This window comes from Neopsephotus bourkii, unplaced genomic scaffold, assembly GCF_033783945.1.
Source record: "Neopsephotus bourkii isolate Nb327-2 ecotype Australia unplaced genomic scaffold, CSIRO-AGI_Nbou_v1 NB_1792, whole genome shotgun sequence".
NCBI lineage: Eukaryota > Metazoa > Chordata > Aves > Psittaciformes > Psittacidae > Neopsephotus > Neopsephotus bourkii.
In genome coordinates, this window is record NW_026902266.1 from 11,752,181 (window position 1) to 11,765,022 (window position 12,842).

General features: G+C 35.3%; 1 protein-coding gene across 1 annotated transcript in view; it reads right to left on the reverse strand.

Moving 5' to 3' along the window:
• Positions 1-306: 306 nt before the first annotated feature.
• The window catches only part of SBF2 (SET binding factor 2), a 260,129-nt gene continuing 247,593 nt past the window's right edge, over positions 307-12,842 (reverse strand). Inside the window, exons 38-42 of the mRNA XM_061380465.1 lie at positions 6,940-7,044; positions 5,336-5,529; positions 4,836-4,923; positions 3,148-3,279; positions 307-2,860 (exon numbers count right to left, since the gene is read on the reverse strand). Coding sequence (XP_061236449.1) covers positions 2,762-2,860; positions 3,148-3,279; positions 4,836-4,923; positions 5,336-5,529; positions 6,940-7,044 — 618 coding nt within the window. The 3' untranslated portion in view covers positions 307-2,761. The remainder of the gene's footprint in view (positions 2,861-3,147; positions 3,280-4,835; positions 4,924-5,335; positions 5,530-6,939; positions 7,045-12,842) is intronic.

Sequence of the window (12,842 nt, forward strand, 5' to 3'; positions counted from 1 at the left end):
TGGGTTCCTTTTTCTGAAATATGTTCACACCATATGAAGATGGATCCCTTTGTACAAAGAATTCTTCCCAAGCAAATTCTCTCTCCCTGATTTTCTACTTCTGCTGCCACAACCCAAACACACTGACAAACCCCATAGCTTATGCTTTGCTAACCTCTCTGCATTTTCTCTAAGTCTCTGTTTGAATCTTCATTTTGGATAAAAGAGACCCCCAGGGGCACTGCAAACCTTGTGTCTTCACACCAAGAGCCTATGTCTATGATTTCTTTATATATACCTTATATAAACACCACAAATATAAAAAAATCTCATTTAAGCTTTTATTTAGGTATTTTTAAGTTAAGTTGCTCAAGTCCATTTTCCATCAATACAGACACTAAAAATTGAGATCAACATTTAAGGCAACATTAGCATCCATGCCAAGCTCAATATGCAAACCTTACCACTTAAGCACCACGGCATCCAAGAATTGTCACAAGTCCCCTACCTCTGTCACACATTCCCTTTCCATTTTAACTATGCTATCCCATATTACACTCAGTAATTCAATTTAGATGCATATTCTCAAGTAAGACTTTGTCATTTTTTAATATTTTATTTATTATGAACTAGATAATTTTTGCATAAGGTGATATAAATGAGATACATTCCAGGGTGAAAGTATGCAGTTGATTTATGTTGTGATACCAAATAGGATTAAAAAAAATTAAAAAATTAACATAATTATTCAATAACTTAGTATGAACATTATATGTATTTAGCCTTTTAGTAAAGGCTATACATTGAGACTTGTTAGAATGGTAATTTTGCTTTAAACTCTGATTTCTTTAGTCTTTAGTGTTACTGTTGACAAATGTTTGAATTAAGGATGCTCAAGTGCAACTCTTACGTAAGAATATTTACAAGTATACAAAAGACCACATAGTTTTTAAAACACCCACTATTCTTAATACAGAGTAAATAAGGATTTGTCTTGTGCCTGGGGAAATACTTCAACATGTGGGTCTTGCTTATTTCTCTTTTACAGTAAAAGGAAAGGTTTTACTTTTCCTTAAGAAGTGTATTTATTACAACATGGTTAGCATACATATATCACATAACATACAAGATTTAAAATTAACTAGTTACAAAATCAGGAGTGGTACATATCTTTTCATATAACTGAAGAACAGGAGCAGTATTTTACAAAGTACATATAAAAGTACTTCATATACAAAGAAAAATACAAATGTGCAAACACTGTTGTCACAAGTGGAAATTTGTCAATTGAAAAATGCTAGAAAAATCCTTCATATTTTTGTCTTGAAATTGTAAATGCATTAAAACCAGCTGCATTTCCTATTGTGTGTGGTGAGAAGTTTGTGTTCCTTTCTGACAAAATACATTAGTTATAAAAAAACCCCAAACAAACCCACAAACAATCTAGTAACTGAAAAATCTTATAGGTATAGTCAGTTTGGTTAGGCTGACAGTAAATTACAAGCAGAACATCTGGAAAAATGAGAAAATAGTGAATCATATATACAAAACTTTTGTAAGATTAGTGTGCTATTTAAAATATTAACATTTGAAAATAAAAACAATGGCTTAATTACCTACATACTCTACTCAATTTCACCACTATCTGCAGATTGTAAAATTTCTACTATCTTGGGGCTATTAAAGTGTTTTGCCTGGATTTTAAGCTGAACAAACACAATTTTATCAAATGTAAAAATCTATAAACAGTCTTCCAATTCATGTGCAAAAATGTTTAAAAAGTATCAAATCATGACACATCAAACCTGATTATGTACATATTTAATATCTGTAATGTTGTTAACAAGCTAATATTGTTCTGCTATAAATAACTTAGCTCTCTCCTGCAAAATGTCTGCATTTTAAAGATTTCAGTGCAAGTGCTTGCTTCATTGTTTAGTGCATTATTACATTTGTCATTTTGTATTTTACAGTGAGCAGAACAGCATATAAGTTAACATATACAACTCACACATAAGAGATCTTTCTTCTACTGAATTCCTAGTTTGTTTTCCATTTCTCCTGGATAGTATCAGCCAGTTTTCTTTCATTTATATCATTGCAAATAGAATCTAAAAAGAAAAGTGCTATGATCTTCACATAATCCCTAGAATTTGAAATAGAGCAACCACATTGCAGAAGGCTCAATAAAGCACATTAGAGAATGACCTGCACACTGATAAGACACTTGGAAGTCTGGTATCAGGCAATTTCACTTTTTGGTCTTTAAAAGTATCAACTGTCTATAAAAATTGGCAACCTGATATATATGTCACTGGACTTTCAGGCTTCATTTATTTATTTATTTAAAGGAACTGTAGATATGTTCCCTCTTATGCATGACTAGCTTGGAAATAAGAACATTTTGCTTGAAAATATAAATAAAGTTCACTTCCTGTTGCAGAGAAAATTTCTACAATTTTCTCCTGACAGAAGAGCTCTGAAATGATAAAACCTGGATTAGGTGATAGTGCAAATACAGACCACTTTTATAGCTAGGAATTGTACTGAAGAAAGTGGAAATTCAGGATAAATGGATGATTATTTTTCAAAGTCCTCCCTGCAGAAAAAGAAATAGCAGTTACAGTGGTTATAATTATTGAACAGGTAAGGAATTTTAGCATATTACGAACTTTTATGGCTGAAATGTAAGGAAGGCTGTCTGTCAGTAACATTTCAGAACTTAGCTTCTTACAGGAAGAGATGCTTTAAGCGTGTCTTTATCATGGAACATTTTTCCTTTCTAAGCATCTGAAATGCAACTCTGGATCCTATCCATCCATTGTTGAGCACTCTGTGCATCTTGGGCACAAAAATTATATACACGTTTATTTGTCTTCAACTGCAAAGGAAAAATAAGAACATGAAGAAAGGCAACACATAAAATAGAAAATGAAACTTGCATACTTTAAGCTGTAATATTCAATGCACTAATTGGGTCTGAATGTACCGTTTTTAACTTTTGCTGTTGAGAGAGCCAGATGCTAGCTGTGCAAAAATATTTTGTCTTGAGTTGGCATGACTGCTCCTTCCTAGCTCACACCTTCCAGCAGGATGGAAAGTAGTAGGTTCAATACAGCAAGTAAAGAAACTTTCACATAAAGATAAGTAAAAACCAGAAATACTTACATCAAAAAAAGCTTTTTCACTTGCATGTTTTGGGGCTCCAATTGTCGGAGAAGCAGGAATCACAGTTTCTACTTCTGCAAGGTCTATGTGTCCCTTACAGCTTGTATCTTCACCAGAATCATAGTATCGCAGCTAGACCACAAGAGAAAAAAAAATAATAATCCAAATATGCTACTTAGATGGACATTTCACTTCTGTTTTTCTGGAAACAACATGGAGTGGTAAGGTTGAGAGGCACAAGTAGTGTTATTAGGACTCAAGGACATCAGACATGCGAAATTTCTAAGACAAAACTGAGAAGTCTCCGCCATCTCCTCCTGTGCTGACATGGAACTGGGGAAGGAGTATTTTGTTACCAGATTTTCAGAGAAGAGAAGCTTCAAATAGTCCTGCATTGCATCTGGTCAGAGGACATGTAAAGGTTGAAAGTGCAACATAGTCTTTAGGATTCAGCATTCCTTATCAGTTTTTCTAACAGAAACCACCTAATCACTGTTCATTACTTTGGAACGAACACAAAAGCTTTACTTCACCAAGGAATTAACAAAACAATTACTCTCTACATTTCAAGGATTAAAAATGATCAGAAAAAATTTAAGTATAATTTTAGATAATTACGAACTGCACAGAAAACTCACATTTTGCTATACCGCACTTAGCAGTTTGAAAGAAGCTTGCCTTATTTTTTTTCTCTCCTTGCAAAGATACTTTGGTATGAACGTTAACCACTTTGCAAACTGGGTTTCAATGTGCAAACACGTTCCAAAAGAGAAAAATCTCTTACTTAAAGAAAAGTGAGGAAAAAAAATAATCCCAGAAATCAATGCAAAATAATGAAGCAACCTTCACAGCAAGGTCAAACAACAGAATCCCAACTAAGACTGACCTGTATTACTTCTACAATTAGGGAACTCAGGAGGATATTTGGTTATACAGAAGTTTACAAGTATTTTTCTCTTCTGCAAAATGGAATCTTTTCTTCTGTATACCCAGAGTATATATTATATTTTTATTTGCAAAGAAAAATGCCAATGGCTAAGTGCTTGAGGAACAAAGGCTACAAAATACACACTGAGCTTACAATAACTACTACTGTTTCAATATGAATCCCTGAACGAAACTTGCTATCAGTTACCATATTAGCTCTCAGCATCCCAATTGCACTAAGAAAGAGCTTTTAGTTCTTTTGGTCATATTAAAGAATAAATTATGCTTACCACTTAATTCCTCAATGACATTCTAGAGTTAACAGCATTCAGTGCTTTAAAAAAATTGATTGTATTGCTTGTGTACCTTAATGCCCAGAAAATGTCCTCAGGCACTACCTGTTTTTTTTTCTCCTGACGTATGAGGCAGGCAAAAAATGTTTGTACCCAAACAATAATGCATGACTTGCAGTCTAAAAAGTGTTTTATGATTATATACTAAACATTTACTACTGTTTAAAACAAACCAAACCAAACCCCAAAATAATAAAAAACCTCTGTCCATTCAGAACGGTGTATCTGCTATGAGATACACAAGATAAACACAGGTATATGGTCTATAATGATGTTAACACACACATTGCATAAATACACATCTAAAAAAATCATTATTAGCATTTGTAAACTCAATCTATACAAACTCAGTCAATAAAAATGCAGCAAACTAGTCATAAACAAGTTCATTATCTGAAAAAGTTTTACCTGGTGTTTTGTCACATCCAGCACAAACCAGCGAGGTTTCCAACCTTTTAGTAAAGCTCCTCTTTTGTATAGCGTACCTTCAAAAGATCTGAAAGGTACAGAAAACACAGAAGGCTTGATTCTATAATATGAATATTAATGATACATAAAAGCCCCCAAATGACTACATACATACTGAAACACTTCTTTTACTGCAGTAAAACAAATTTGTTTTAAACCAGTAGTTTAGTTATTGGCAACTGTGATATGCTGATAAACACTGTTTCAGTACTTTGGATGCATTAAATGTGCAGCTACAATTTGCTTGTGCATATAAAAAGGAAGATTGAAAGCTACTGCTAGGAGAAAGAGGCCCACCCATCAAGGTAACAGAAAAACAAAACCACTATGAAGGAATAAAGCATTCTGCGCATATGAAAATGTAGGGGTTTTTTTTCCTTAAACGGAGACTTGTACCTGTCTAATAAGAAGTCCATAACCACTATAATTATTCTGTTTACCTATTTTCATCATTCTTTGATGTGAAATGATTGTAGAGTGTAGTTGTTCTTCTGTCTACTCCATTAGAGGGAGAGATACTTGCACTCTGTTCCTCACCCAGCTCACTGCCAGGTACTTCCAACAAAGACCTCTTTTGATAGCAATGTAGATTAGCTGACATCATTCCTGAGGAGCCAGAAGGATCTCTTCGGAGCTAAATAATATGAAAATAAAAGAAGAAAGGTAACACAATGTGTCTTGCATTGTGAGACTGTCTCAACTTTACACTGATAACACGTGGTACAACACAAGTTGTGAATTACTATGAGACCAAAAAAAATCTTCATACTATGAGTCAGTACTGCCTCAGAAAAGAAGTCAGAGGGATGGTAATTCAATGCATTTCTTAAGCATAACAGTTCACAGGGTGTGAAAAATCAGTATTTAAAAAAACCTTGCATATTCCAGTGACACAACCTTGAACAATATCTCCCTTGATTTCTCAGAAGGATCCAGAATTAGTCAAGACATTTGGATACAATAGATTTCCCTACTTTCATAGAGAAGGAAGGAAAAGGACAGGAAGGGAAAGAAAGGAGAGATGGAAGGCAAAAAGAGTGCAGTTTCCAACAGCTACTTTACAGATCCAATACAAATTATTTTTATAGAATCTCAATAACCTGGAGTAAGAGGCATCCTAAGTTTGGTCTTAATCTAAATGACAGCATCCTAGAGAGTTCTTTGGGATTGACGTTAGCTATTGCATTTATCTGAGAGAATCCTTAAATAACAGCTAGGACAGGAGACTGATACCAGGTATATTTATACTTGCATTTTCTATTCTGCTTCAATTCAATAAAAAACCCCTCTGCTTTGCTAGAATTATTTGTTTTTCATCTTGAATTTATCTAGGGTATAAAGTGAGCTTTAATGACTGACAGACATAAAGCAGATTCATTTTCTGAGAGGAAAGGACAAATAACGAAGTAGTGCTGTGGACTAAACATTACATGAAAGCTGGCAAATCTGAACAAGCACATGAAGCTGAAGACTTAAGGTACAGTCTTGAGCTGGCAACTCGTGCCAGATTTATACAAAAAGCTCACAAAAAGCATTATCATTCTTCCTAGTGAAAGTAGATTAAAAAAAAAAATCAGCCTTTGACTTAGAAAATATCTATAGTGTTAGTGATTGTTTTTACCACAGTCAAGAACTGGAAACACAAGCATGGATGCTTCTGACCTTTACTAGAATCTACAGTTCCAAAATTCCATTTAGACATGGAAATATCTTTACTCATTTCTGAAACTGTTATGTCCTTTTGGCTAATTTTAGGAAATCATTATTTTGTTTTTTGTACTTCAAGAATCTTTTCAATATATAAAGTCATATGCTCATGCTTATTTTGTCTGTGTATCCTAATCTACTCTGGTAAAGCCATTAGGTAAATAGCACAAGCATAAATACGTTTTTCTACATACAGAAATACAGTCAGTGTAATGGGTTAGAACAACATTTCTGAAAGCAGTATTTTACTCGAAGAAACAGTGATTTTGTTAGTGCCCCAGGTAGCCTACATAGCAGGAATGGAACGCTCTGTTGAATGAGCTCTTTTACTACTTACATTGTCTTGCCTGGTGTCATCTTTTAGACTTATTTTGACTCTTTCCCACAAAAGCTGCCACCTTTCTGGGCTCTGATTTAATTTACTTTCCAACTTTTCAATTTCCTGAAACAAATAACAAGAGTTTTCTGATAACAGAATCACAGAATCACTTCCTGCAATCATTTTTGTACAACCATTTTCTAGTCAATATTTTTCAAGGGTAACTTTTAGGCTGTGTTGACCAGTAAAGTAGAAAAACCTCTGTCAAACTAGCTATACACTGAAATCCACCAGACTCTGGAGTCGAAAGCAACCAAGTACAGCGTCAGCCTCAAAGCTGTTCTTGCACATCACAGGCTGGAGGAGCCACTATGCTCTCAGTTATCTGCCAGTTCTGAACACACAAAATTCAAAACCAATTGCCATAATAGAAACATGACAATGGTAAGGACAGGCTATATTTTTATAAAAATATTTACAAAGAACAAATTCTGTCCTGTGACACCAACATTGTACAATGCCAATATTAACATTCACCCTGGTTGCTAAAATGTGATACAAAGCTGTAATAAAAGAAGGAAATGAAACAGAAAGATTTATTCAGTTTGGATACCAAACTGAAACAACATGTTCTTGTTGTGGAACTTGGGAATATGACCTATGTTGATAACCTCCAGTTAGGGTTATTTCCTGTTAATAAGACAGTGCATGCCAAGTAAAAAGAGGCAATTTCATTAGTTTATGTTTACTTCTGAACACTCATCAATACGTTTGTCATTACTTTGATATGTGGTCCATATTCCTCACCATGCTTCTTCTCTATATTTTTACTTTCAACAACTATATTGTTATTAAAATATGAATCTTAATGAAATCAAATTAAAACCTCAATTTTGAAATCCTATTAAGTACTGATGGAACCAAAGCCTGCCTGATGAGAGAATTCTCATGCTATATAAAAACTAACTAAAACCCAGGGCATTTATTTTCAAAGGAGAGACAGTAAGTCTCTGTCTTTATTTACTTCTACCACACCAAGTGATTAAAGCAGATTTCATGATACTCTCTAACTTCTAATGGTCTTTTAGAATGACAGTTTCTTCAGGGTATTGTTACTGATTGAAAGACTTACAGAAAATTACTATATTTGACCAGAAAAATCTTGATATCTGAATTGAAAATAAAAAAGCCAATATTTAACAAAACATTTCTACAAACTCTTCCCTGCTGAAAGTGAATTAGGAAAAGCATAAGAAAAATTAAATATAAGAAATCTGTCTTATCAGCAAGACTCAAACCAGAAGTTTTAAATACTGAAGATAGCTGAAAGCCATGTATACATTAAATATTTTGGGATTCTCTTCCCGCCAAGAAATAAAACCAGGATAGTTTCGTTTGGAGCATCTTCATAGGTAGGTACAAAATCAGGAGTGGTGAACACAAGCCAGACTAAAGGCTTCTCTAGATTACTTGTTCCTCTTTCAAAGTGTTGAGTGTAAAATGCTTCCTGATGAGATACAAATGACTGACTCAATTTAACACAGACTTTTTATGTAAAAGGAGTTCCAAATTGCTGTAAAAGGATGCAAACTCTTTTGTGCTGAAAGTTAGTCAGGTTTTAATCTGATCATTCTTTGTGACCTAGTCTTGACTTCTAAGTGTGAGTCTTTCTCTGCAGAATCTGGAAGTAACTGAAACTTGTTACTTAGCAACTTGGTCACATTCCTTCTTTTTTTTGGCTCTACAATGAGTAGCGCTTCCAGAACTTAAAATGAAAACCTTTCAACAATCTCCTACATACAAATTGAAAAGTTAGGAATACATTCTCCTTTAATAAACCCCATGTAAAAGGACTTACATAGCAATAAATCATTAAGATTTACTCTTGTTCCTTTAGTTCTAAATTTTACTGGAAATGTCTTGTTTTTTTTTTTTTTCTTCCACATATGGAATGGACTATGAATAGCTCCATTTCCTTGAGAGAAAAATGCCTTAAATTTATCTTTCTGGCTCATTCCCTGTTGCCTAAACGTATGGGAGCAGAAGTCAATACATATGAAAAGGAAGGCTGTAGCAAATACAATCTGTAGATATATGAGTATCGATTTCCTAAAATTAGTTAATACAAACGATTAGCATTACTGTGCCTTTCAAAAGATGCATCTGCTAAGTAACCTGCTTTGTGATATCCGAATGGTACAGACAGGAGTAACTTTGGAGACATTCCAGAACTGCAGAGACCGATCACCTCCTTTGAAACCACGATGTGTTTGTGCACACAAAACAATCTGGATAAAGTCCTTCACCAGTCAGCTGCTTTGACTGTGACAGAGCACCCTGTTTTGTGAGCCCTTCCTTGTCAGTATATATAACTCCTGGGCTAGAAGGCTTCCAAGACTTTGACCACAAATGGAAAGACACTGAATGTGTATCCAGTGACTGAATTACTGCCTCCGTCAAGCATTTAGACTTGCGAGTGCAACAAGTTGTACATGACGAGTTGTTCGGTATTTAGAATAAACTTCATGGTTCAGGGTCCATTTTGATGGACCAGTCTTCCTGGCACGTAACTGCAAGCTCACGCTCTGAAGCACCATTTTTATTGTTTTGCTGGTTATTCATTGACCCCTTATATAGCCTTAGTTCTTCACAGTGTATATTTACAGCAGAGTCAATTTGGATGACTGGCATCTTTTGAGTTTGCCAACTTCATGCTGAGCAATCACCATCTAATGTTAAGTGATGTAACTGCTTATTTGGAATAACAGAATGTGTAGGTTCACCTCTCACAATTCTTAAAAGTACTGGAATCTGAATGAATTACGAAGACTGAATACCTTTTTAGGAATGCCAGCAAATTAGTGGGAAACAATGGAGATGTGTCTGCCCTCCAGGATTTGACTTGTATTTTCACTAAAATACTGGCAGATTACTACCTCTAATACAATTGGCAAGCAGGCATGTATCACAGAATGGTTGAGGCTGGAAGTGACCTCTGGAGGTCATCTGGTCCAGTTCGCCTGCTGAAGCGGGGCCATATAGAGCCAGTTGTCAGGACTGTCTGAGATGGCTTCTGAGTATCTCCAAGGATGGAGATACTCAACCTCTCAGGGCAATCTGTGCCAGTGTTCAGCCACCCTCACAGTGAAAAAGTGTGTCCTGATGGTTTAGATGGAACCTCCTGTGCTTCAGTTTGTGCCCCTTGCCTCTGGTCTTGTCACTGGGCACCACTGAAAAGAGTTTTGCTCTGTCGTCTTTACACATTCTATTCAGGTATCTATATACATTGATAAGATTACCCTGAGTCTTCTCGTCTGCAGGCTGAACAGTCCCAGGTCTCTCAGGCCTTCCTCATTGAAGAGATGCTCCAATCCCCTAATCGTCTTTTTTTGCTGGACTCTCTCCAGTATCATCATCTTGTTCTTGTACCAAGGAGTCCAGAATAGGGCATAATACTACAGGTTTGGCTTTAGCAGGGCTGGCTAAAGGAAAAGGACCACTTCCCTCAACCTGCAGGCAATACTCCTAATCCATCCCAGGATACCACTAGCCATCACACCTGCAAGGACATGTTGTTGGCTCATGATCAGCTTGCTGTTCCCCAGGACAGCCAATCCCTTTCTGCAAAGCTATTTTCCAGCTGGGTGCCCCATTGTACACTGGTGCATGGGGCTGCTCCTCCCCAGCCACAGGACTCTGCACTTCCCTTTGTTGAACATCACTTACCTAAGTTAGCTCATTTATAATGTATCACAACATACTCATGTCAAAGGATCATTTGAAGAGCTAGTCTTCATGGGAAACATTTAACCCAGAAATTTACCCTGTACTGAAGACATGGATCTTGGATGTACTACACTGTGGTGTTGTCTTACTTAATTTTTCAAGTAATGAAAGCAAGTGCTTGGGGGGAGGGGGGGGGGGGGGGGAGTTTTGTGGCAAAATCTACCTTTTTTAATGGAAAAATTCTGCTAAAACTATTTGTAACTAATCTCTGAAAGAAAATAAAGGCACAGGTATGCTGTTTCATAATTCATTTTCTTTAAAAATGGCTATGTAGCGATTCTTAACATCAGTACCTTCTTTCTGATTTCTATTATGCAGAAAAGCCATCAGAAAATGGTCTTAATGTCTGGATCTGCTTTTGAACATTTTGTCTCCAAGGTACACTTTTGAGAATGTAAGATTTGAACAACCTAGCTCATATTTCTGTCTCTGATGTGGTAGAAGTGAGTTGAGAAGCTTTATACAGAAATCTATATTTTATAATGCATTTTATCACCAGCAAACTTTAAAAGACTTCATTTAGGGCTAAATTAATGAAATGTGCTAACTGGTCAACTTCCTAAAACTCAGAAACATAAGGATTTATGGAAACAAGAGAGCCATCACACATCTGGTTAAAGGTGAATTGTTATGCACCCAAAACACATTAGAACATTTACTGCTAAAGAATTACACCTTTTGCTCTTCATAGAAGAGCACGACATTCTACCAAAGAAAACTCTCAATTAAGACACTCATTAACCTCTCTGCTTCAGCATTAGATCCTGAAGAGCACTATCTAGTTTTCAATTGAAAAATATCTTTAGAACAAACAAATTTGGGCTTCTCATTATAAACTAAGGGAGAATCAATCTTCCCTAGTAATTTACAATTGCTAAATACAGTTTCAGTTCAAACATTTTTTTGATACCAACACATTCTCAACAGATTTATGATTCAAGAGAGGCCTTTCTCCTACATCAGCAATAGCCCTAAATTAACAGCTTGTTTTAAAAGAAAGTTCACTTTGCTTTTTGAACTTACAAGAATATTTTTGTAACCTTTATACAACCTCTTCAAAGTTTTCCGAATGTTCTTCTCCATCACTATCTTTTATTACTATAATCTAATTCACAAACACCATTTAAACTCTATAAAACCTGACCTACAGATCTCTAGAATATTATATGTCCAATTTCCCTGTTACATGGCAGTTTCTCACAGCTGTGGATATGGATAATTTGGCATTTACCCCAGGAAGAAATGCAGAAGAACACTGTTGATCTATTCCTGTTTTACTTCTGGCCTCTAGTTACCTGATATGAAAGCTCTCTGGGGTTTTTTTTGCTAAAGAATTCCTGATATGACCCCTGCTGAGAGACAGCTTGCTCTTTGCATTTGTGAAGTTGTAAGCTCTGAGAAGTTCTGGCTATCTTATTTTGAGTCAAGGGGAGTTTTACAAGTGATTAATTTATTATTGTTTAATTGTGTTTGATCAATTATGATTGGAATGAATGGAACAAAAGAAATTTCAGGAATGTGCCAGAATAAAGTTAACTCTCTAGCAAAAGCAAGTTTATCCTCAAGGACTCAAATCCATTCAGAAACTTCCTGCCTTAAAACTTTGCTAAATATCATCTTTGCTGCAGGGTAGTTTGGGGACACACAGCATACCCCAATTTTCCAAGCACTGGGAGTATCAGCCTTTGTAATCCTAGCTTTAATAGGAGGTAAATTCTGCAAATAGATTTCAAAGTGAAAAACTGTAGTGACTTGTATCTGAATATGCAGTGGCTTGAAACAATAGCTCCAGGAAGTGAATAAAGCCTTTGTCATTTTCCCGCACTATCAATTAAGATACTAATATAAATATTAGGACTGTTAATTAATTATAATCAACCAATAAACATTTAAGAAAATACAGATATTAAATCAACTACAATGATTATCATGATAATAGGATTCTTTTTAATCTTTTAATGAAGAAACAACAAAACCTAAGCAGCCTACGTAAGCTGAAACAAGAAAAAGCCAAAATCATGCATATGTTTCAAGTTTTTACTACCATATATGGCTTATATGACCAAAATATTCTAAAGAATCTAAGTTTACATTTCAGTCCTAGCAAACATGAATAAATTGAGCTCAATCATGGA